The following is a 24,559-nucleotide window of genomic DNA, read 5'->3' as shown; positions in this document are numbered from 1 at the left end:
TGTTTGCAATTGCCATTGAACCACTGGCAATACATTGTCGAAATACTGATCAGATAAAGGGGATTAGCAGAGAAGGACTGGAACAGAAAATCTCATTATATGCAGATGACATGGTACTGTATATATCGGACCCAGAAAATTCTGTGCCTGCAGTCTTAGCAGCACTCACAGAATTTCAAAAGCTCTCTGGTCTCAGAATTAATCTGAATAAAAGTGTACTCTTTCCGTGAATTCAAGCATATAATATTAGATTAGACACCCTTCCTTTTATCATTGCAGAACAGTTTAAATACCTCGGGGTAAACATCACAAGTAAACATAAAGCTCTTTATCAACAAAATTTCGTCGCGTCTGTATGGAAAAAATTAAACAAGACTTGCATAGATGGTCAACCCTTCATCTCACACTAGCTGGAAGAATTAACACTGTTAAGATGAATATTCTTCCTAAGCTCCTTTTTATTTCAAAACATACCAATATACATTAATAAATCGTTCTTTAAGCAATTAGATTCAACAATAACCTCATTTATTTGGAATTCTAAACATCCACGCATCAAAAGAGCGACCCTACAAAGACAAAAGGCAGAAGGTGGCATGGCTCTACCTAACTTCCAGTTTTATTACTGGGCGGAAATATACAGTCGATAAGAACCTGGACACAAATAGAAGAACATACACAGGCATGGACCGCAATAGAAGTAAAATCCTGCAGTACTTCTTTGTATTCCTTGCTTTGTGCTCCAATAAACACACGCTATCGGCAATACACTAATAACCCAATTGTGCTCCACTCACTTAGAATCTGGAACCAATGTAGAAAGCATTTTAAGACGGAGAAGCTTCTTTCTGTGGCACCCTGCAAAAGAACCACCTCTTTCAACCCTCACAAACATATGCAGTTTTAATATCTGGAAAAATTTTGGAATTAACTTGCTTAGAGATCTTTATATAGACAACGTCTTTGCATCCTATGAACAATTACATTCCAAATTTAACATTCCAGCTACAAATTTCTTTCACTATCTTCAAATCAGGAACTTTGTTAAACAGAACCTTCCAGATTTTCCTCATCTTGCACCCTCATCCACGCTGGAAAAATTATTGCTCAATTTCAAGGAGTTAGACTCCATCTCTACAATATATAAAATCCTTTTACAATCCCTTCCTTTCAAAGATCCAAGAGGACACTGGGAAAATGACCTCTCAATTAATATATCAGAAAAGGAGTGGAAAGTAGCAATGCAGAGAATTCACTCAAGCTCCATATGCAAAGCATACAATTATACAACTCAAAATTATATATCGAGCACATCTGTCTCGACTAAAACTCTCCAAAATGTTTCCAGGGCATGATCCAACCTGCGAACGTTGCAACCAAGCCCCAGCCTCACTAGGTCACATGTTCTGGGCCTGCTCCAAATTAACATTATTCTGGACAAAAATTTTTAATTACCTCTCAGACAGTCTTGGACTCACAATCCCTCCTAACCCATTAACAGCTGTGTTTGGGGTTCTTCCAGAGGGTCTTAAAGTGGAGAAAGACAAACAAATTGTGATTGCATTCACTACACTGTTGGCACGCAGACTTATTCTGATAAACTGGAAGAACCCAAACTCTCCTCTTTTAAGTCAGTGGGAAACTGATGTGTTATATTATTTAAAATTGGAAAAAATCAAATACTCAGTTAGAGGATCTGTGCAGACTTTTTCAAAACATGGCAGGATCTAATCAGTAATATTTTGAAATGATTTATAAAGCACAGAGAATTTGTTGATTTAGGTATTTTTAAAAGCCTTAAATTTTACACCGTTTGGCTTGCTCTCTCTCTCAAGGGTGGGGATCGATCTGTTCTTAGCATAATTCTTTTTTTTGTAAAACTTGATTGCTATGTATTGATTGTAATAAAATTAATAAATAAAAAAAAAAAAAAAAAAAATATATCATTATGCAGTGTTCTCATCAATCTTAACTTTACTATACACACAGAGAAATAACAGTACAAACCCTGGTATTTAAATTGTGGACTACTTTGTCAAAAGCTGTATTTTTTAGTGCTGAGAACTCAATACCTAGAATTGCTGAACTTGAAAAATGTTGGCGAGATATATAGAAATGTAGTGTAGTAGTTTTTGACTCTTTGTAAATGCACTAAATGACCTTCCTTTTTAATAAAGGTAATGGGCTGTCTCACCTTTTTCAATTACTACTACAGCTAACAGATGCAGCTTTTATGTCTGTACTTATAAATCCTCCTGTGTTCGACTATTTCAAATACCAACAACTAAAATGTGATTTTTATTATTTATGCTATATAATTTGAAACAACTTGGCAGTTTAAAAAAAACACAGCCTACATCCACCTGTTTTCAGAATTTCAAGGAAGATTTCATATGTACACACAAGTTCACAGTTTTTGGGAACTAGAGATTAAACTGCATAATAAAGCTGCTTTATTTTTTGCTGAGAATGAAAGGCATTATTAAGTTCATCCAGGTAGGACAGTCTCTCTAAAGATTGCCTCTATACCTACAGCTTCCCAATGCATCTTCCATAGCACAGGTATCCTCACATGCAGAAAACATCCCTGCAAAGTGCTCTTTTACAATGCAGATTCTGCTCTTGGCCAATACACTGGGCACTTATACTATGATATACTAACATACACATACCCGTGAACTGCATGGCCAGTGCATCATTAACTAAAACCAAGTGTGCTCCAATATCATGACCTATAACCCTAAAAACATTTGCATGCAGCCGTATTTTAGTTGACCACTGCAAACTTAGCATTTTGAACACAAGCAATTGATGGTACTTTTTAATGGCCTGCTTTGAAAATGTAAAAAAGTGTAATCAATACTAAATAAATATTTTGTTTAAAGAGTAAAAATATTTGCATTTAAAAATAATTTAATACAATTTCCTAAGTAATCTACTCAAGTACAGTAACAAAAGTAAACTGTACCCCATTAGTTTAAATCACTGATGCACACATCACCACTGGGTCAACTTAAACTCATCATTTTAGAGTCACAAATTTACCAATGTCTAAAATGAGTAATGAGTATTAAGTGGGATTTCAACATAGGCAGCATAAACCACTTTCCACTAAACTGCCTATTTGAAAAAGTGTATACAAATATGCATAAACAAACACAACTCTGTAACTTTCCTTGCTTATCTTGAACATAATATTTTTTAAATTTGCCCACCTATATGGAAAAAAACAATATGTACTTTATATGGCAATGTTTGGTTGTGAACAGCATTCAAGTTTTGCAATACAGAAGTGTAATTAATTAAATATGTGTTTTCCACAACTGGAGCCAAGGTGAGTTTTTTTTTTTGACTTGCTCAGAGTTGCAAAGTGAGTCAAAGGAAGTGGCAGTTGTTTTTTCCACCACTCTTGAACACAGCTCATAATGCTGTGAATTAATTACATTCCAGGAAGATCCCTAGACCATTTTGCAAATGATCCTGTGACTTATTGATGGCAGAAAATAAATTAAACAAATTTAAGGCCAATAGCATGCCTGCCTTATAACAGAAAAGACAGCTTACTTCATATGTTAGCCAAAAGTTTAAATCTGAAAGAACACATTTAAATTCATATAAACTCTTTTAAGTGTAAACTGTGAAAATGAACCATCTTTTTAAGCTAATATTTGTTAGAGAATGTACATTAGCTTACTAATAAAGAAATTTCATGGGGCTCAAATAAACTATGCTTTAGTTATATTTTCTGGTATGTAAACTCATATTTTCAGTTTTCTGTGTGTTTTGTTAAAAGATTATTTGTACTGTATGTGGTTTCTTTAATTCATAATGTAGGTACTCTTAATGTTCATCCCTTTTAACTACAATAATAACTTTAGTGCAGGAGAAGAATGGAATGATACTTTATGATACAGGGTTCATATAAAATGATTTCAACCTCCCAGCACCCATAACACAAAAAAAATAATAATAGTTTGAACATATACAGAGTATATTGGGAGAAGGATATTAAGGATAGAGCTGCCAGGCAAGAGGAAAAGAGGAAGACTTAAGAGAACGTTTATGGATGTGGTGAGAGAGGAGATGCAGGTGATGTGTGTGACAGAACAAGATGCAGAGGACAGAAAGATGTGGAAGAAGATGATCCGCTGTGGCAACCCCTAATGGGAGCAGCCGAAAGAAGAAGAAGAAGAAGATAATAGCATATGCTGAACCATGCATTAGTTTCATGTACAATGAAGCATCAATACAGGCAATATTATACAGTATGTTTCAGTGGCATACAGAAAGCAGCCTAATGAAAATAAAACCGTGTCAAAGACCAAGTTGCTAAGCACTTACAACTTTCCAAGTTGGTTAGGTATATATTTCTGCCTAACATTTGTATGGTATTACTTTGTCTGAAGAGTAGGAAAACTGCCCCTCTACATTCAAACTTTTCAATGACCGCATGCAACAGCTCTGCCCCAAATATGTCAGTCCCACAGCTAACATATTATGAGGCACTGTAATCGCTAGGTATTCAATGACATCAATTGAGCACATCCCATGTCATTTCATTGTTATTTTTAAGGAAGCTTTTTCATTTTCTTCAAGAGGCCTTCTATTCACCCCCAAAGGTTACAAGTACAAGATCGCTACTTGATATTTAGAAGTGTTTGAAAATGTGAAACTGCCTAGCCTCCCATTTTAATAGTATTTTATTTTGTAAGGACTAACTTAAGCTTAACAAATTTGTTATTCATCTATAATTCATTCACCAACTACAAAATGCCACACATCTGGTGCTTCTAGGTGTTTCTCCACATGGCTGTGGAAAACTTTTAAGCCAAATTAAACATTCTGGGAAAGGCAACAGAGAGGTTCACATACATACTATTTCAGATGGCATGGCACAGACAAAGAAAAGTCAAGGGTGTAGACTTGTTCTTCGAGATTTCTTACAGTGATTCATGAAGAAGCCTGCAAACCATTTAAATATCACTTTCTGAAAACACCTACACAGGTTGGTACAAGGGGAAGTATACCTTATTAACCTGGCAGGACACTGAGTCATGGAGCAGTTGACATCACAAGTAATCTGATCTGAATTTTGAGTAACCCTGTTTTGCCCAAATAGGCGTCTTTCAAAAACAAATGATAGGCAAAGTATAAATCCAAAAACTACAAGGAAAAGGTCTCTTAGTAATGGTACAACAAGCACAAAGATGTTACAACTCACATCCTTGCAGCTAATTATATGCGGAGTCATACACAAGAAACAACCTAACCTGACCAGACAGCATAAGGAAAACGTGGTAAATACAAACGATAGAATATGTGACATAACATACAGACAGGAAGGGTGAGGACTAGCTTACTGGGAAAGTCAGGGTATACATTTTGTAGGGGTTAAACATTTTTTAAAAGTTTACCAAAGTGCTAATACTGTAAGTTTTACCACGTGGTGGAAAAACTTTCAATTCTCCCTAGAATTAATGCTTCAGTGTATGTGAAAGAAATCAACGTAACAGTAGCACCAAAGTTCACCTACAAGTTATTGGTGTTTTCTGTGGTGTGACAGTTAAATTAAAAAAATACATTTTGCTCTTAACTTGGGTTTTGGTTGCAGCTAAGGAACCATGCGGGAATCTTAAAAGCTTTTTTCCCTTTAGAAGGTTTTTTTTTTACCTGCACAAGAGCAAAATTAGCCAAGTGTTTGGAGGTGCGCCTGGAAAAGTTACTTGTTCTCGTTATCTGTATTTGAACTAGCATCAAGGAGGAAGGGTAGAAAGCAGCAGTAACTGATATCAGCATTTGTAAGCAAATAACCAAGTCCTTAACAGTGATACCTTATAAACGAAAAGAAAGAAAGACAGCAGCTGAATTCAAAGCGATAAAGGGGTAGGCTCAGCAGTGCGTAGGTAAGTGGCCAGCATTAAGACACCGATCAGGCAAAAGGGGCTGTAGGAGCAGATAAGGTAATAAAGTTAAGTTTTATTTATTTTAGATTGAACAGTTCTTAGCGGTCCAGAGGTAGAACAGTTAACCGGGCGACTGCATAAGGGTTCATTAATATGGGGAAATACAAACAGTGTGAGTGGAGAGCTTTTAAGTGAGGAATAAGAGGAGCGCAAAGTTAGGATAACAGACAGAGAAAAAAGTTATCCTCCTAGAAGGACAAACAGCAGGTAGCTGAGAGGGAGAACAGTACAGGAACTTAAGGAGACAAGGTGTAAAATAGTTGTAGCAATTCTTTGTGTTACCATTTAAGTTAAATAATTTAATTTTCAGAAAAAAAAAAGTTAAGACAGTTTTGCTAATCCTAAATCACATTTTAGTAATAAGGCCAGTGCAATGCAAGTCCTATTGGATGTTGGACTTTTTAGATGATGGTTTGGAGGAGCCAGTTGTCTATGAGGGCAACTACATCTGCAGGAGATGACAGCTGATCCAGCACCTCGAGCTCAGGGTCGCTGAGAACTGGAGGAGGAGTTGGCTGACCTGCATTGTAGTAGAGAATTGCTGGACCTGGCCCAGGTGTTGTTTGTGGAGATAGTGTGCACCCCCAAGGTGGCGCAGGAGGAGATTCCAGATCAGACAGGTAGAAATAGGTGGGGTCACGGTCACAAGGCATTAGGTAAAGGGTGCACATGTTCCAAGGGCATCAACCCCAGAATTAGAGGTGTTAAACCATTATCATGTCCTTGCGGAGCTGGACAGTGTCTCTGATGATTGTGAGGTGGTAGGCAGGGAGAAGGAGTCACAACGAGCCACCCCAAAACCAGTTCCCAGACAGACAGAGGTACCGATAGTTGGGGACTCAATAATTAGGGGGATTGAAGCGCGGGTGTGCTCCAGAGACAGAGAGCCTTGCATGGTGTGTTGTCTTCCGGGAGCACAGGTGGGGAACATCCCTGGAAGGGTGGATAGGCTCTTGGCCAGAATGGGGGTAGATCTAGTTGTCATTGTCCATGTTGGAACAAATGACATACATAAGTGTAGTCTGTCAGTTCTCCGATCCAAATTCAGTTAGGTGCCAGGCTGAGGAGGTACAAGGTAGTCTTCTCTGAAGCTCTGCCTGTGCCACACGCTAGTCCAGGTAAGAATGAGGAGATTAGAAGGCTTAATGCATGGATCAAATCTTGGTACAGGGTAGAAGGGTATAGGTTTATGGGGCATTGGGGCTCATTTTGGAACAGATGGGACCTGTTCCACCGTAATGGGTTACATTTGAACTGGAGGAGCACCAATGTGGGGAGGTGTACGAGTAGGCTAGTCGAGGATTGTTTAAACTAGGGACTGGGGTGAGGGCAAGGAATTTAGGATAGGTCAGGTTTAGATCTATGCATGGAGGAACAAATAATGGTGTAGAAATAAAAATGCGTAGTAATGTAAATTCTAAGCCAACATTTAAATGTAGAAGGAGTAACACATTTAAAATAACTTGCCTTAATGCTAGAAGTATCAAAAATAAGGTGCGAGTTGGAGCTGTAGGTAGCAGAGCATAATTATGATATTATAGCAAGAACGGAAACCTGGCTAAATAAAGATGGGGATGAGTGTAACAGAGTGATTAACATTTTTTATGAAGGATAGACAGAACAGAAAAGGCGGCGGGGTTGCTCTTTAGGTAAAAGAGAATTTAAATGTAAGTCCTCTTCAGTTGGACAATGAGCCCCATCTTAGTGAGAACAAGTGGCTTCGCATTAAAAATATTAGGGAAAGAGGTCTTATTTTAGGAGTGTGTTATACCCACCTAATTCAGACAGTAATTTCAACACACATCTTTTTAGTAATATCAAAAATGCAAATTTACAGGGAGATATTATAGTAATGGGGGACTTTAATTATCCAAATATTAACTGGGATAACCTTGCAGATGGAGGAGAACAAGAACAGGAGTTTTTAGAAGTAATCAGTGACTGTTTAACACAGTATGTTAAAGTACCAACACGGAATGAAGCCGGTCTGGATGTAGTATTTTGTAATAATCAAGATAGAATTGAGGGTGTAGAGGTGATTGAACCACTAGAGTCAAGTGACCATAATATAATACAATTTTCAGTATTTTGTAAGAGTGTAGATGCAAATACTAAAATTGTTAAGTTGAACGTTGGTAGGGCAACTCTTGAACAGATGGGGCAAAGTCTAAGGTGGACAGACTGGGATAAGTGTGGAGACAGTCGAGGAGCAGTGGAACAGGTTGAAAATGTTCTACATGTTATGCAGGACAGATACATGCCTACATTTGGAATTAATAGGAAATTTAAATAAAACTCCACAGTGAATTAATTAAGATTTTATAAAACTTACATTTTTCTGAGGAATTCACAAGTGAGCAAGTGGATAACCTCCCATCGGGAGGACTAATAAAAGAGGTACTGAGGGATTTGGAAATTGTAGAGGGAGAAGTACTGCTTAGATTAAATAGGCTGAAATCAAACAAATCACCAGGGTTCTAAAGGAGGCTAGCAAGTACATATATAAACCCTTGACACATATTTTTAGGAAGTCACTGTGCACTGGAGAGATTCCAAAGGAATGGAAAATGGCAAATATCATCATTATACTGTATAAAAATTATATAAAAAGGGTGATAGGGCAGATACAAGCAACTATAGGCCAGTAAGCTTAACATGCATCACAGGAACATTAATGGAAGGAATTATGAAGAGTAAGATTGAGCAACACCTGGCAAGGACATGAGTTATTAGGAACAGTCAGCATGGGTTCAGAAGAGAGAGGTTGTGTTTTACTAACATGCTGAAATTCTATGAGGAGGCAACAAAAGGATACGGTCAAAGTGGAGCTTATGATATTATTTATCTGGACTTTCAGAAAGCATTTGATAAGGTACCACATGAGAGGTTGGGCATCAAACTAAAAGAAGTGGGAGTTCAGGGTGATGTTTTTAGATGGGTGCAAAATTGGCTCAGACACAGGAAGCAGAGGGTGATGGTGCGAGGAACCTCATTAGAATTGGCTGATGTTAAGAGCGGTGTTCCACAGGGATCGGTGCTAGGGCCACTGCTATTTTTAATATACATAAATGATTTAGATAAGTATATAAGTAACAAGCTGGTTAAGTTTGCAGATGATACCAAGATAGGTGGATTAGCAGATAATTTGGAATCCGTTATATCATTACAGAAGGACTTGGATAGCATAAAGGCTCGCGCAGATTTGTGGCAGATGAAATTTAATGTCAGTAAATGTAAAGTATTACACATAGGAAGTAAAAATGTTAGGTTTGAATAATCAGTGGGTAGTTGGATTTAAGAGTCATAGTGGACTCTAAGCTATTGACTTCCCGACAGTGTTCAGAAGCCATTAAGAAGGCTAACAGAATGTCAGGTTATATATCATGACTGATTCCAGGGCTACAGGGGTTAAATTATGAGGAAAGATTAAAAGAGCTGAGCCTTTACAGTTTAAGCAAAAGAATAAGAGGTGATATGATTGAAGTGTTTAAAATTATGAAGGGAACTAGTACAGTGGATCGAGACTGTTATTTTAAAATGAGTTCATCAATAACACAGGGACACAGTTGGAAACTTGTCAAGGGTAAATTTTGCACAAACATAAGGAAGTTTTTCTTTACACAAAGAACAATAGACACTTGGAATAAGCTACCAAGTAGAGTGGTAGACAGTTGACTTTAGGGACTTTCAAAGCTCAACTTGATGTTTTTTTGGAAGAAATAAGTGGATAGGACTTGCAAGCTTTGTTGGGCTGAAATTCCTGTACTCGTCTAGATTGTTCTAAAGTAGACTACATGTATGTGTAAATACTGTAATTAAGGCTGGCAATTTAAGTTTATAAGTTTGTACAAAACGGCACTGTTCCATTGCTACATTACTTTGCGTTTATAAAGATATTGAATTAATAAAGCTATTGTAATAATCACAACCTGCATGCCTTTTTCTAGACAAACAACTGTAAACCTACTTTTGCTCACCCCTGTATACTTAGTATGTTCAGGACCTGACCTGTACCATTTCCTTTTTTCTAGTTTATTCTTTAGGAAATTTCTCTGGCAACATCAATTTGCCCTTCCTTTGAATTTGTGCTATACCTTTGCCAAGTTTGTCTCAGTGAGGATCAGCAAAGTAAAAACAAACAAATAAATAAATAACATACCAACATTCTGTTATGTAATATACATATACATTACAAAGTGTCAGGGACTTGAAAGTATCTACACTATATGCTGCCCTTGTATTTGAGTAATTTGCACTAAAGAAGGCTCCTTAAATTCATACACCACTTCTTATGCTACATATGCATGATCTGTAGAAAAAAGTGGGCTGATAAGTGTGGGAGTAAAGCTCTAGAGGTAAATTCATAGCTGTTACAGCTCAAACAGACTTCCTCTGTAAATATCTAGCAAACTGAGTTTCTTTGGAAATACAAGAAGCCTAATGTAAATGGGGGAAAAAGAAAATAATTCCCATCAAGTGTGAAAATGTTTTAGTGTAGACTTACTTTTGTCAGTGACCATGAATAAGTGTTCCTTTTACTATTTTGTTTCAGTGTTTCTTTTACTATTTTTCTTTAATAACTTTGAAACTTTGTTAAAAAAAGATTCTGCAATTCCACTGTGCGCCAGTGAATGCTTCTATATAAATCCGTAAACCACTAAAACAAGAAATTATTGTTGTATTTCCGAAAGAAAGTTGACATATTCAGTAAACATGCATTAATGCAGGCATCTAAAACTGAAGAGTTCTAGAGGAACTAGCAAAACAGCAAGTATTCAAAGACAAATGCTATCGCTATTTTTATTTTCAGAAAAATTTCTAAAAGCTTTCCTTATAACAATTGTCATACTACAATTAGTTTATCACTGCTTCTCCTTTGTCTGAGTTTACAACTCCCTTACTGTTAGAAACATCCTTCAGTTTACCAACACAGTATAATGCTGTGAAGTGTGTGGCACATGATTGTCCATTTCCTCCTGTGCTTAGATTGGTTAAGTATTTCAAAACTAGCTGTGCAAACAGCAAAACTTTGCAAGGTGTAATGACTTCTGGGAAGCATGTCGCATAATTTTATGGCATAGAGTTTTTTCAGGCTCAATTACATCTGGGTCAGTGTGTCTTATCAGTGGCAATTTTAACATTTTATATACCTGACTCAGCTTTACTGATTTGTTTTACCTGGAAAATTCCCACAATGTGTTTCCACAGGTTTTTTTGATACAGGCACCGGTAACAATTTTCTAGTAAGTTTCTGATAAACTCGCATTTATACATGTAGGCCAATTGCATGTTTCTTTCCCATTATCACTCTAAATCATAGCTGTTGAGTGGATTCTTTGTATAATTTGTGACAACAGAATTGCTATTTATTCTTGTAGAATACCGAGAGGTGAAAATCAAAAACACAGTCCACTAAATAACAGCCAAGTATGCTGAGCAAAACATGGTCTAGAAATGGATGTGTATTTTAAACAATATTGCAAGTGAATTAGATATCAAATAGATACAAAATAACCCAATCTTCCTACTTTTTATACTGACATCTCAGAAAGGAACTTACAGTATATTATTTCTAGGTTGTACTGTGCCTTATGTACCATCATTGCATTAAATACATGGATCTGGGCCATTTTTTCTTAATAGCATTTCCCTATATTTCTCCTATAAAATAACTCATTTTGTTCCATTTATTTAGAAGGGACTCATTACTTACAAGTGGAGTATGCATATGACACAGATATATTTAAAATATACTGGCATTTTATAGTCAATTATATATATGCACCCAGTTGGTAGATACACTTTAAAGATTTCTGTACAGTATTGACAAACTGGTCTGCCTCATGTAAGTTTCTATAAAAAAGAATTTAAGGAAACAATAACAATGGAAAACTAGATTTATATATATATATATATATATACACATACATACATACATACACACTGTATATGTATATTTTATATCTGGTGATACTTTTTGTTTAAGAATGGGATTTTCATATTTGACTTACCAAAGATTTTTGATAAAAATGCATTTCAGTAATATAAGGAAGATAACAAGCACTCGGCTGGAATGGTTAGTCAACACACCAAGCTCAAATGCATTGGTAAAACAGGACAGACACAATCTTGATAATATCATAATAGGTCCTCAGGGAGCCCCGTGTCATTTGACAGTTGGTCATGCCTGTTGCAATCCTGAACCCCAACGGGCATACAGGAGTTCTGTTCAAATCTAATCATGTCCTCTGTCTAGAAAAGCAATGGTTTCCCCCCTCTGGTTTTACTATATTATCAGATTCATCACTCAACTAAGGAATGCCAAGTCCAACAATCCTTCATAACCTCATTTTCGGCTATTTGTACCTGTAACCTTAATTTTTGGTCACTTACCATAGCTCAACGTCCCTTATCATCTACAGACACGCACAGGGAACTTTCATTGACCATTTATTTTAAGGCCGTGTACAAAGACTTTGCTTCACTTCTGCCATGAGTCTTATACAATACCAAAAGTACTAATCCAACCTCCCCACCACAAAGAGCAAGCTATTAGTTTTTTGTCAAGGACTATGATCTCACATTTGCATGATACCATTTCCCACCCTAAACATGTTAAGACTTTGATGCAAACCATTCATTCAGTCAGATAGGAAACATCAACCTTCACAAAGAGCAGAAATGCAGCTCAGACGTGTTTCTCTCCAAGCCTCTATTCTGCCTTGATATCCCATCCATTAAAATAAACATGAAGTAAGACCAGGGGGGTATTTTTCGTATGTGGATTATTCATTTAGCTGGATGTAATTGTTGACGATTTGGCATGATCTTGGATCTGTTGGTTTTTTGAAACTCTTGCTGGATGTGTTGTCATAGCAGCACATTCAAATCCTCAAACCTGCTCGGAGCAGGTCTGTTTTATGTAAACAAGGATTAGCTCACACACTTAATCAGTGTCCGTGCATGGAATTCATTCAGTCATGGCTTCACCGTTCATGAATGAGCAACCAACTGATAACAACAACATCATTTATTTATATAGCACATTTTCATGCAAAAAAGCTATATCGGTGCGCAAATTATAAAAAGAGAGGGTTTTGAGCGAGCAGCAAGATCCTTTATTGCTCCCGGAGGAAATTCTTTTCGAAAGATACTGCTTTCGAAATCCTCAAATCTGCTCGGAGCAGGTCTGTTTTATGTAAACAAGGATTAGCTTACACACTTAAGTGTCCGTGCATGGAATTTATTCGGTCATGGCTTCGCCGTTCATGAATGAGCAACCAATTTATATCGGTGCGCAAATTATAAGAAGAGAATTTCAAATAGAGAGGGTTTTGCGTGATCGGCAAAATCCTTTATTGCTCCCGGAGGAAATTTCTTTCGAAAGATACCGCTTTAGCCGGGGGAGGAATATTGTACCTCAAAGATTTATTAGCACCTTATATTCGAAGTCAGACTAGGCGACCACACAGACAGTATGCATTGCTTTGAGTTTTTTTGCAAGTGGCACTTTTTTTACATACTGTAGGGCGATGCAGAAAATCTATCTAAAAGTGCAAGTCTGTTTGGCTCTGAAATATTTCCTTTGGGTTTTCATAGTGTTTCCTGGACACCTACGTGTGCAGACAACAAAAGAGGCGTTTCATGCCATTGCAGGTACACAGGCATAAACACCCACAGTTCCATAAAGAATCTCACAATCAGCAACATTCTCATTACCCAGGATTTCCAAATGTGATTGGGACACATGGGACTGATCACTCCAGAGTGGAGTTTGATCGAACATTATTTGGAAAATGTACCTCTCCTCCTGATGAATAATCAGGCACAGTGTCTTCATCAAATATTTGAGCTTGGTCAATATCTCGTTGGTCAGACACAAGTTCTAGGGATATGACATTCCCTGCAACTGACCCAACAAAAAAGAGGGCTATATGGAACATACCTATGGCACACAATGAGGACAAATATATGCAATGACCATCCTTTACCTGAAATGAAGTGACCACTGCATCCTGCCACTGGTTCTGAGGATCAGCTTCCCCCTGGAGTACCCTCAGAAACAGGGCAATGGGCATTTTGCTGGAAAGCCAACTGTTCTCAGGGGTTATGGTCTGGACCGTGTGGACCTCCACCTGATTTTTGCTTGTCTGCCTTCTTATTAGCTTTAAAATGAATGTTTTTATATTATATATGATTCTTTATGTCAACAATTCTTTAAATAGTTATATACCAATATTTACCAGTTTGAAGTATACTTTTGTACTTCACTTTAACCTGTTCCCATGTTCTCCTTGTGCTCATGTTTGATCTGGAATTATGACATATTAAATAATAATTAATATGACACATAGGAAATGAAACAATGCACACTACTTATGCGTTTAATTTGTCAGCCACTTTTTGCCAGCCATCTTTTCTGGTTTGGGCTGCTTTTGCAGTGTTACCCCTTGTGCATATTAAATCTTGAAATTCTTCATCTTTCGAATAAAAGGTCCTGCTCCGCTTGTGTGAAAAAATGCGCCCGTTCTTTGGTCATTTTGTTGCAGCCTAAAGATTGTGTTTTCTACACTCAATATATATGGGCTTTTCAATCAGCGGGGGCGCACAAAGTCATCTCGAATAATTAGATCCGGCTAGACTAATCTACTACACTGCTGCGTTTGAAAAAAACGACTTATCCCGGATGATTTTCATCAGCATTAACTCATCCAAGATGAGGCATCTCATCTCGGATGATTTAAGCGACGTACGGAAAAAACCCCCCAGGACTCTTGGTGGAGCTCCTTGTCCCCAGTAATCAGAATAACTTTAATGCCAATTATGAAAATATGGTTCTTCAGGTGATGTACAGGAGATGGATAACATGAAGTAGTGGCACCACTCATACCCCCTCTCACAGCTTTTCCCATTAACATTCCTAGAGGTACACATGAATGAGCCTTCCCTAAGTGCACAAAGCATGTGTAGACAAGAATGATAAACTATTGCTAGGATCTTCTCCATATCCATAGTTTTGATATTACAAAATTTCTTAATCACTGCAAAACTTCGACATTGGAGATGGTTGTCATTATCAAGTTTAAGAGCCCTTCAAAGTGCTCTGTCCACTTCTTGATGATAACCCAACTTAAAGTCAAGGTTCTCCTACACTTTGGGCCCGGCTATCCTTCTGAAGTTGTTGAATGATTTACCAGAACCAGAATGAGATCATCCAAAAGTCATTAACAACAAATCTCCTATACATAAGCATTCACTTTAGCCAGTGCTACAGCTACAGACTTCTAGTTGATCTCCCATAAGATTAAGACCCCTGATCACTCCCCATTCCGAACATAATAATTATACTCAGTCCTGGAGTTGGACCCAGGAGGCCCATGTGGCCCATTCAGGTTGTAATGAAAGAAGCTGTTTAGAGCCTGCACATAAACACAAAGCTTATGGTGACTTGTGCAGGATATAAATAAAACAGATTAAGATAGTTGATGGTAGAGACTGACTTATGGACATAGAACATCACAGCGACAAAAACACAAACGAGTCACACTTCTTAATGCCTTTCAGACAAGTTAGTTCTTCACACAAAAAGTGCATTTAGGTGTTTTCACTGAAATTCACAGATACACTATAGTGTTAATCCTTCATGTATTAGATAAATTTAATATATATATTTGCACTCAATACTCACAATAATGAAGTATTGATTTCGATTTAGTCTCTGGTACCATGACTTTAAATATTCAGTACAATATTTTATTATTGTGAGTATTATTTGGATTTAGTCTCTGTACCATCTTCTTCTCCTTTTTTCGGTCGCTCCCGTTAGGGGTTGCCACAGCGGATCATCTTCTTCTATATCTTGTTCTGTTACACCCATCACCTGCATGTCTTCTCTCACCACATCCATAAACCTTCTCTTAGGCCTTTCTCTTTTCCTCTTCCCTGGAAGCTCTATCCTTAGCACCCTTCTCCCAATATACTCAGCATCTCTCCTCCAAACCAAACCAACGCAGTCTCGCCTTTCTGGCTTTGTCTCCTAACTGTCCAACTTGAGCTGATCCTCTAATGTACTCATTTCTAATCCTATCCATCCTCGTCACACCAGGTGCAAATCTTCGCATCTTTAACTCTGCCACCTCTAGCTCTGTCTTCTGCTTTCTGGTCAGTGCCACCGTCTCCAACCCATATAATATAGCTGGTTTCACTACCGTCCTGTAGTTCCCTTTCACTCTTGCTGATACCCGTCTGTCCCAAATTACTTTTGACACTCTTCTCCACCCATTCCACCCTGCCTGCAGTCTCTTTTTCTCCTCTCTTCCACAATCCCCATTACTCTGTACTGTTGATCCCAAGTATTTAAACTCATCCACCTTCGCCAACTCTACTCCCTGCATCCTCACCATTCCACTGACCTCCATCTCATTTACACACATGTATTCTGTCTTGTTCCTACTGACCTTCATTTCTCTCCTCTCTAGAGCATATTCCCACCTCTCCAGGGTCTCCTCAACCTGCTCCCTACTATCGCTACAGATCACAATGTCATCAGCAAACATCACAGTCCACAGGGACTCCTGTCTAATCCCGTCTGTCAACCTGTCCATCACCATTGCAAATAAGAAAGGGCTCAGAGCCAATCCCTGATGTAATCCCACCTCCAACTCAAATGCATCTGTCACTTCTACCGCAGACCTCACCACTGTCACACTTCCCTTGTACATATCCTGTACAACTCTTACATACTTCTCTTCCACTCCCGACTTCCTCATACAATACACAGCTCCTCTTGAGGCACCCTGTCATATGCTTTCTCCAGGTCCACAAAGACGCAATGCAACTCCTTCTGGCCTTCTCTAAACTTCTCCATCAACACCCTCAGAGCAAACATTGCATCTGTGGTGCTCTTTCTTGCCATGAAACCATACTGCTGCTCACTAATCATCACCTCACTTCTTTACCAAGCTTCCACTACTCTACTAGGTTTCTAAGCTTAATAAAGTACAAAGCATCTCAAAAGTTATGCTAGTCATTATATACTTAATTACCAACATTTTCATTTTACACCAGCTTTTCTGAACACCACACAGCATTTGTGGATATAAATCTTTTTTTAAAGGCAGTTTTTGATTAAATGTGTAGCATTAAAACAACTATAGTAAGGGTTCAGAAACTTGCATAAAATTTAACAGCACTGAAGGAAAACCTATGGCATATTTTCAAGTTATTAGTTGATAAACTGCACAAGAAATTTATACATCATTGTTAATTGAAATCAATGGTAAATGTGCTTACATTTCTACAACTTCTATTTACAAAAGTCAAGGTGGCCTGGGCACCCATTGAGAAGGCCCCAGAGTATCTTACATAAAGAATTGTCTGGAAGGGCTTAGAGAGTGGTGCTAAGTGTACAGAGATATCGGCTGGCCAACTGACCTCACTACCACCATGACCATCATCACAAAAAGCCACCGAAAAGTTAATGAAATGACATTAAGGATGGCCTGTTAAGTTTTTTCCCCATTAAAAACAAATAAAATGTTCTAAATAAATGAACATTATAATACAGTTTAACAATATATATAAAAACAGCTAACCTCTGTTGTTTGTTTCCCATTGTATGACATCTTCTTAATTGCAACCACTTCATTTGAGTGAGCATCTCTTGCCTGCCAAAACAAAAGGAACACTGGCAATTTAATAATAATTAATAATAATACATTTTATTTACAGTGCACTTTACATTAGCAGTAAATCTCAAAGTGCTACTTAAAAAGTTTAAACAAAGACAAAGCAAGATAAAAACAGAGAAACAACAATAATTTTAGCATTTTAGTTAATATGCCTTCCTAAATAGAAGTGTCTTTAGCTGTTTTTTTTAAAACAGCCCACAGTCTGCTGTGTTCTTAGGCTCTCTGGTAGGCCATTCCAGAGCCGTGGAGCAGCGGTTGCAAAGGCTCGGTCACCCATTGTATGAAGTTTGGTTAGAGGGGGGCGAAGGTGGTGGGTATTTGCAAAACGGAGGTTTCTTGCAGTGGATTGTAGTATTAGGAGTTCCTTCAGATATTGTGGAGCATTTTCATGGATACATTGGTGAGTGAGCAGACAGTGTTTGTATTCGATACGGAGGTGGATAGGGAGCCAATGAAGTGACCGAAGGACTTGGTAAAATGTGTTCATATTTCCGCACCCTCATCAGGATTCTTGCAGCACTATTTTGAATTTGTTGGAGCTTTTGAAGGATTTTGCTGGGGATCCCGATGAGGAGTGCATTACAGTAATCCAGCCTGGATGAAATAAAGGCATGAACCAGTTTTTCAACATCACAGAGGGAGAGGTAGGGACGGAGTTTGGCTATGTTTCAGAGATGAAAGAGTGCAATTTTACAAAGGTGATGGACATGTGCCTCAAATGTCAGATGGGAGTCTAACTTGACACCCAGATTTGTAACAGAAGGAGAGAGGGTAATAGTATGGTCAGAAAAGGAAATATAATTTACAGAGGAACAAAGTTGATGGGGGGTGCCAATTAAAAGAGCTTCAGTTTTAGTGCTGTTCATCTTGAGGAAGTTCTTGGACATCCAGGCCTCAGTCTCGTCCAAGCAGGAGGAAAGAGTTGATGAAGGTGTAAGAGAAGTCGAATCCAGTCTCACACATAGAGCTGCGTATCATCGGCATAACAGTGGAATAAAACTCCATGCTTGTGGATGATGTGGCCCAGGGGTAGCATATTGATATTAAAAAGGGTCGGCCTAAGGACTGATGCTTGTGGAACTTCACAGGTGACAGTGTGGGTACGAGATTTAGCGTCCCCCAGGGCCACATACTCAGTTCTATCAGTAAGATAGGACTCAAACCACTCCAAAGCAAAGACAGAAAGTCCAATCATATAGTGAAGATGATGAAGGAGGAGAATATTATGATCTACCGTATCAAATGCAGCTGTGAGCTCCAAGAGGATAAGGAGTGATGGAGAGCCCTGGTAACAGCCATCAGGAGGTCATTGGTGACTCTGACCAGGGCTGTCTCTGTACTGTGAGAAGTTCGGAAACCAGATTGAAATTTTTCAAACAGATTGAATTTTTTGAGGTGATCCTGAAGCTGAACCAAAACAACCTTCTCCAAAACCTTAGACAAAAATGGAAGGTTGGAGATCAGATGACAGTTTGCTAACACTTCAGGATCCAAAGAGGGTTTTTTTAAATGAGGTCTAATAATTGCGGTTTTCAAGGCCAGTGGGACTAAGCCGCTCTGGAGAGTGTGATACATTAGTTTTTACCAGAGGAGTAGGAAAGGGGTCCAAAGAACACATTGAAGGCCTCGTCCTCTGTATGATGCCCTCAATTTCTTTAACTGTGGTACAGCGGAACTGGGAGAGACAGCCCATTGGCTCTGATGTGGAAATATCCAGCGATGGAGGGCTGGAGACAGACAATGAGGAGCGGATGATGTCTACCTTAGAGGTGAAATATTCAATAAAATGATTGCACTGCTCCTCTGTGGAATTATTACAGGCGAAGATATGAGGATTAAGTAAATGATTTATTACGGAAAAAAGTTGTTTGGAATTTCCAGGTCTTCTGTTGATTAAATTTGAATAATATTGAGATCTGGCATTGGTCAGTGCTCTGGAGTAGTTTTTTTGATGTTCCCAATAAGCTAGTTTGTGGACCATTAAACTGGTTGCAACAAAACAACGCTCAAGGGCTCGCCCAACTGCTTCCATCTGTCAAAGCTCACTTGTAAACCACGGGGCAGATTTAACAAAAGAGACCACTCGTGATTTAACTGGGGCATGGGTCTCAAGAATGTTCTGGAGCCCAATGTTGTAATGATCGACTAATTCATTGACAGGAGAAAGGTGTGGAACAATAGAAAAGTTCTTAATGTTAGCATTTAAATCAGTCAAATTTATGTTTTTCAAGTTCCTAAAGTGGATGCAGCGCTGTGGTTTAGAGTACAGTGAATATGTGGGTAGATCCAATGAAACAATTTTGTGATCAGAAACACCCAGATCAAATACGTGGAGGTCAGAGATGAGGACTGAGTCAGTGATGACTAAATCGAGGGTATGGCCCTTGTTGTGAGTGGGGACAAGTTGCCTCAGATTTAGGCAGTCCAGAAGCTCTAAGAGCTGAGCAGCAGGATAATTAGAGGGTGTGTCCACATGAATGTTCAAGTCTCCAAGAATGAGTACATTTGATGATGTTGTACAGAAAGATGAGAGCAGCTCATTCATTTCTGTAATGAAATCAGGGTTTTGTTTTGGTGGTTGGTAAATAAGAAGTATTGTTATAAAAAGTGGATGCTTGCAATTTATTGCCAGGCATTCAAAAGTTGAGAATTTTGGAAAGGGATGAGTGATAATTGTAAGCCTGTCCGATGGATTACAGCCAGATCACTGCCACGTCCAAAGCTGCGGACCTTTTAGAAGTAGGTGTACCCAGGAGGGCAGGACTCGTTGAAAACTGAGTAAACCTCAGATTTACACTAGGTCTCAGTCAAAGAAATAATGTCAATCCCCCCCTGTCTACAACATGATTATAGACAGCTTTTATTTGTCAGGGACTGAACATTAAAAAGTTCAAGTTTTATGTTTAGTGAGGTGTTGCTTTTAACCAGAGGACGAAGAAAGCTGAAATTCACTTCAGGCTTTCCGTCTCACCTGGACCGCCGCCGGGCAGTGTTTTTAGTCTCCATGGTGATGGTGCTCGGATGACGTGTTCGGGGCTGCGACAGAGCGAGTTGCTGCTGACCAAAAGGACAGAATGGAGCTCCCGGCCTTGATGTAAACAAACCGCCGACCAGACCCCCTATAGACGTAGTGGGGGCGACGGAGGAGTCCAACTTGTTAGATGACTGTGATGTCTAATGTAAGGCTGTGGTTGTTGAGCTCCAACAGTTGCGATGGCAGATACTAAAGCATGCCGGCGAGCAGGGGAGATAGGTCCCGATGTTAATAGTCAGCCGAAGTCCTTATGTGCACAGTTGGACAGCTGTGGTGCAAATCACAGAGGACTCCAGAAGCAAGACAATCACCAATGACAAAGCCGACATTCAGGAAATGTAATAGTGGACAGTATACTAGAAGAAATTTAAAATGCCATGAACTGCAAACTCAAGTGGTATCAGTCAGTTGGAGACCGATACAGGCCAGAGCCAATAACACAACACAAGTAGGGCCAACAATTACCGCAGGTAGGATTTCTCCCAAAAGCAACGATATTAAACGCTGTAAGGTGTTAGCAGCAAATTAAAGCCGCTAAAGGCTAAAGTTATTTATAGTATCCAGAAAAACAGCTATAATCAAACGACATTCAAGTAATACAAGTACTTAAATAATACTTAAATAATGAATATAGCGTGGAGAAGCGGCGAACAGCCAGCGCCTGAGCTTTTATATATATATATATATATATATATATATATATTATGTTTTATTATTTAATAATATATTTAATATTATAAAATAAAGTGACTAATTTGCCATGGAATGGATACAAGAAAAATGCTCCGAAAGACAATACTTTGACATTAAATTACTTAAAACCACCAATTTTTACTTACAAAGTATACTGCGCCAAAACTACCATGGCCAATTTCGTGGAGGTCATGAAAGAGCTCTTCTGGGTCATCTTTGGAAAATAATTCAGCAGCTTCTGGGTCTTTCAAGTATCCTTTCCGTGCTGAGGAGGGCATTATGACCTTTTCAGTACCAGATTTTGTATGTTTTCCTTCATCGACAACAAAGACATTGAAATCCTGTACCTAAAATCTGAAAAGAAGAAACTTAGCTACAGAAAAATGCATTTACTGTGAAATAAGCAAAGCATGAATCAAGAATTCCTGGAAGATTGGAGTCTAATTCTACCCACTAGTGTTTAGCTAAAAGACAGCTGCTCTAATTTGTAATACTAGCCCCCACAAAATCTACCAACAGTTCTAAATTTACAAATTTTCAAACATTTGGAACACTTGGATTTAAAAACTAATGCAAAACCTTGCAGAAGTTAGGACAAAAACCATGCCAGGAATTTTAGAGGGGGAAAAAAGGACACAAAAGAATGAAACATTTTATAAGAAATAAAATGTCCATTTCAAGGTTGCACTGCAATGTTAAAATAAATACACACAGAAAGCAAAGGACTTTTCATTAAATCAGATTTTTTTTAAGGAACTCATAACATGAAAGGCTGTCTACAAGACCATCTCACCTGCTTCTCCTTTTATTAGTACTGAACTTACCTTTACAAACATCTTCGTATAAAAATATGTCTTTAATTTGATTATTACGAAGAAGCCACATTCTTTCTCAGACACACAGGAACTAACAAGAGCATTTAGTTTACAAAAATAAGAGGTTGCAACTTATATTTTTGAAAACTAAGACCACCTTGCCTTAATAATGCAGTGTTTTACAAATATATGTAAATAGATGCAGTATTTATAGACTGTATAATTTATATTTATGGACAGAAAATGCTAATCTGTATCCCCCTTTAACTTTCTGATTTTGATTGAAGAGGTCTTTCTAAAAGGTGTGAGGATTACAAACCAAAATTAAACAAACAACTTCTTTTCAACATCACAGTGACAATATCTACCTTATGAAATTCTAAACTGTTGTAAGTGTGGTCCCCACAGTTAATAAAGCTTTGCAAATAATCCAAAATTTTATTCAGTGAGGATTTTGTGTTTATTTAGCTCATCTAAATTGCGCTCAGATGCTTGAAACATCTGTTGTAACAAGTTAATACAGGAAAAAAAAAAAAAAAAATCATACAGTGAATCCAGATTACCAAACTTTCATTCACAATACAATGAGGCCTTGTTGAAACTGCTATGAAATATGTTCAAAATTTATAAATATATATTTACCACTTGAGAAGGAATTTGCCATCAGACTTTTGAGAAATGTATTTGCGCCCATATGACAGTAGAAGAGCCAATTCATTTTTATGACAGATGTTAACTGTGATGTGGGCTGAGAAATTACTTACCACACCCATCAGGCAAAAAGCATCCCTGAATTTTGGGGATAAGAATAACTACCATACCAAGGTCTATGAAATTTGTACTACACCCCTTTTAGGACTATGGAAGAGTTTTTGTGACTCAGTGACTACTAGTGCCATACTATTTGAAGTGATGTGTTTGTAATGGGGGTTTCCACATTAAACTGATCTAAATGCAACAATGAAGACAAAGTAAACTTGAAAAACATTACTTTCATGATAGTTCTAAATAATCTGTGTGAACCTCACTGGAAAGAGGTTTACTGGGAACCAATTACTGACACCCAATGACATGTTGCATGTAACGATTTCAGACAAGTGATTAATGGACAAGTGACCCTAATAACCAGTGATGGGCTCAGCCCAAAAAGCTAGGTGTAAGTGCCATGTGAACTCACACCCATAGGGGATGAAAGGTGCAGCACTGACTCTGAAGCCATATTATTTTCTCAAGGGCAGTCACTTTCTTACTTTGTAGTACTCAGAGCAAAGGCCTAGGGAAGATCATGATGCTCATTCTCCTGGTAGGCTCCATATAGATGGACAGGTGCCTCACTGACAATTCAATTTGCAGAGGAAACAATTTTGTCTACAGCCTATACATATGTACAGTGCTCAGCATAAATGAATACACCCCACTACATTTGTCAGAAAACCTTGAGTTTCCTTTCAGTATCAACATTTTCTATGAGATACTGTACTACAAAATACTCCCACAGATGTGGGCCTTTGATTGCAAACAAGATTTGTTAATTTGCACACACAAAAAAGTGATTTTCCTAACAAATTCATTCAAGCCCATGTTGCAAAAATGAGTACACCCCAAATATAGTCTTAGGAGAAAAGCCACACTTAAGACTACAAAATTCTAATTAAAAGGCATTCAACCACAGGTGAGTCTAATGATTCATTTAAGAGGTGTCCAGCAGACAGGTGACTATAAAAGGGCATTACTTAACAAAGAAAAGCCCTTCCCATTTCATGCTGTCAGCAATGGCTCCACATGGAAGAGAAATGTCAAAAAATCTGATAAAGGAAATCATTACTTTACACAAAAAAGGTGAGGGCTACAAGAAGATCAGCAAAGCTTTACATATCAGTCAAAATACTGTAGCAAAAGTGATCCAAAAATTTAAGAAAGATGGAAGTGCAACCATCTTACAGAGACGAAGACTACTGGGACTCTATACTCAGGAGTGATGAGACAAAGATCACTGTTTTTGGAACTAATGGTTTGAAAACTGTATGGCGTCTTAAAGGTGAGGATTTCAAAGAAAAATGCATGGTGCCTACAGTGAAACATGGTGGTGGCAGTGTCCTTATGTGAGGCTGCATGAGTGCTGCTGGTGTTGGAGAGCTGCATTTCATTGATGGTATCATGAACTCAGCAATGTACTGCTCTATACTGAAGGAGAAGATGCTGCCATCACTCCGTGCACTTGGTCGTCGTGCACTTTTCCAACACGACAATGATCCAAAACACACATCTAAAGCTACTGTTGCATTTCTGAAGAAGAACAGGGTGAAGGTGATTGAATGGCCAAGTATGTCTCCTGATCTGAACCCAATTGAACACCTGTGGGGA

The 24,559-nt window shown here is 38.2% G+C and overlaps 1 protein-coding gene across 9 annotated transcripts in view; it reads right to left on the bottom strand.

Moving 5' to 3' along the window:
• Positions 1 to 24,559, bottom strand: part of taok3a (TAO kinase 3a) — a 155,187-nt gene that overhangs the window by 57,027 nt on the left and 73,601 nt on the right. For all 9 annotated transcript variants that reach the window (XM_039772995.1, XM_039772993.1, XM_039772999.1 and 6 more), the window contains 2 exons: positions 21,527 to 21,734; positions 17,558 to 17,629 (listed from right to left, as the gene is read on the bottom strand). In XM_039772995.1, coding sequence (XP_039628929.1) covers positions 17,558 to 17,629; positions 21,527 to 21,658 — 204 coding nt within the window. In that variant the 5' untranslated portion in view covers positions 21,659 to 21,734. The remainder of the gene's footprint in view (positions 1 to 17,557; positions 17,630 to 21,526; positions 21,735 to 24,559) is intronic.

This window comes from Polypterus senegalus, chromosome 12 (assembly GCF_016835505.1).
Source record: "Polypterus senegalus isolate Bchr_013 chromosome 12, ASM1683550v1, whole genome shotgun sequence".
Classification (NCBI taxonomy): Eukaryota; Metazoa; Chordata; class Cladistia; order Polypteriformes; family Polypteridae; genus Polypterus; species Polypterus senegalus.
This window is presented reverse-complemented; position numbering and strand designations above follow the sequence as displayed.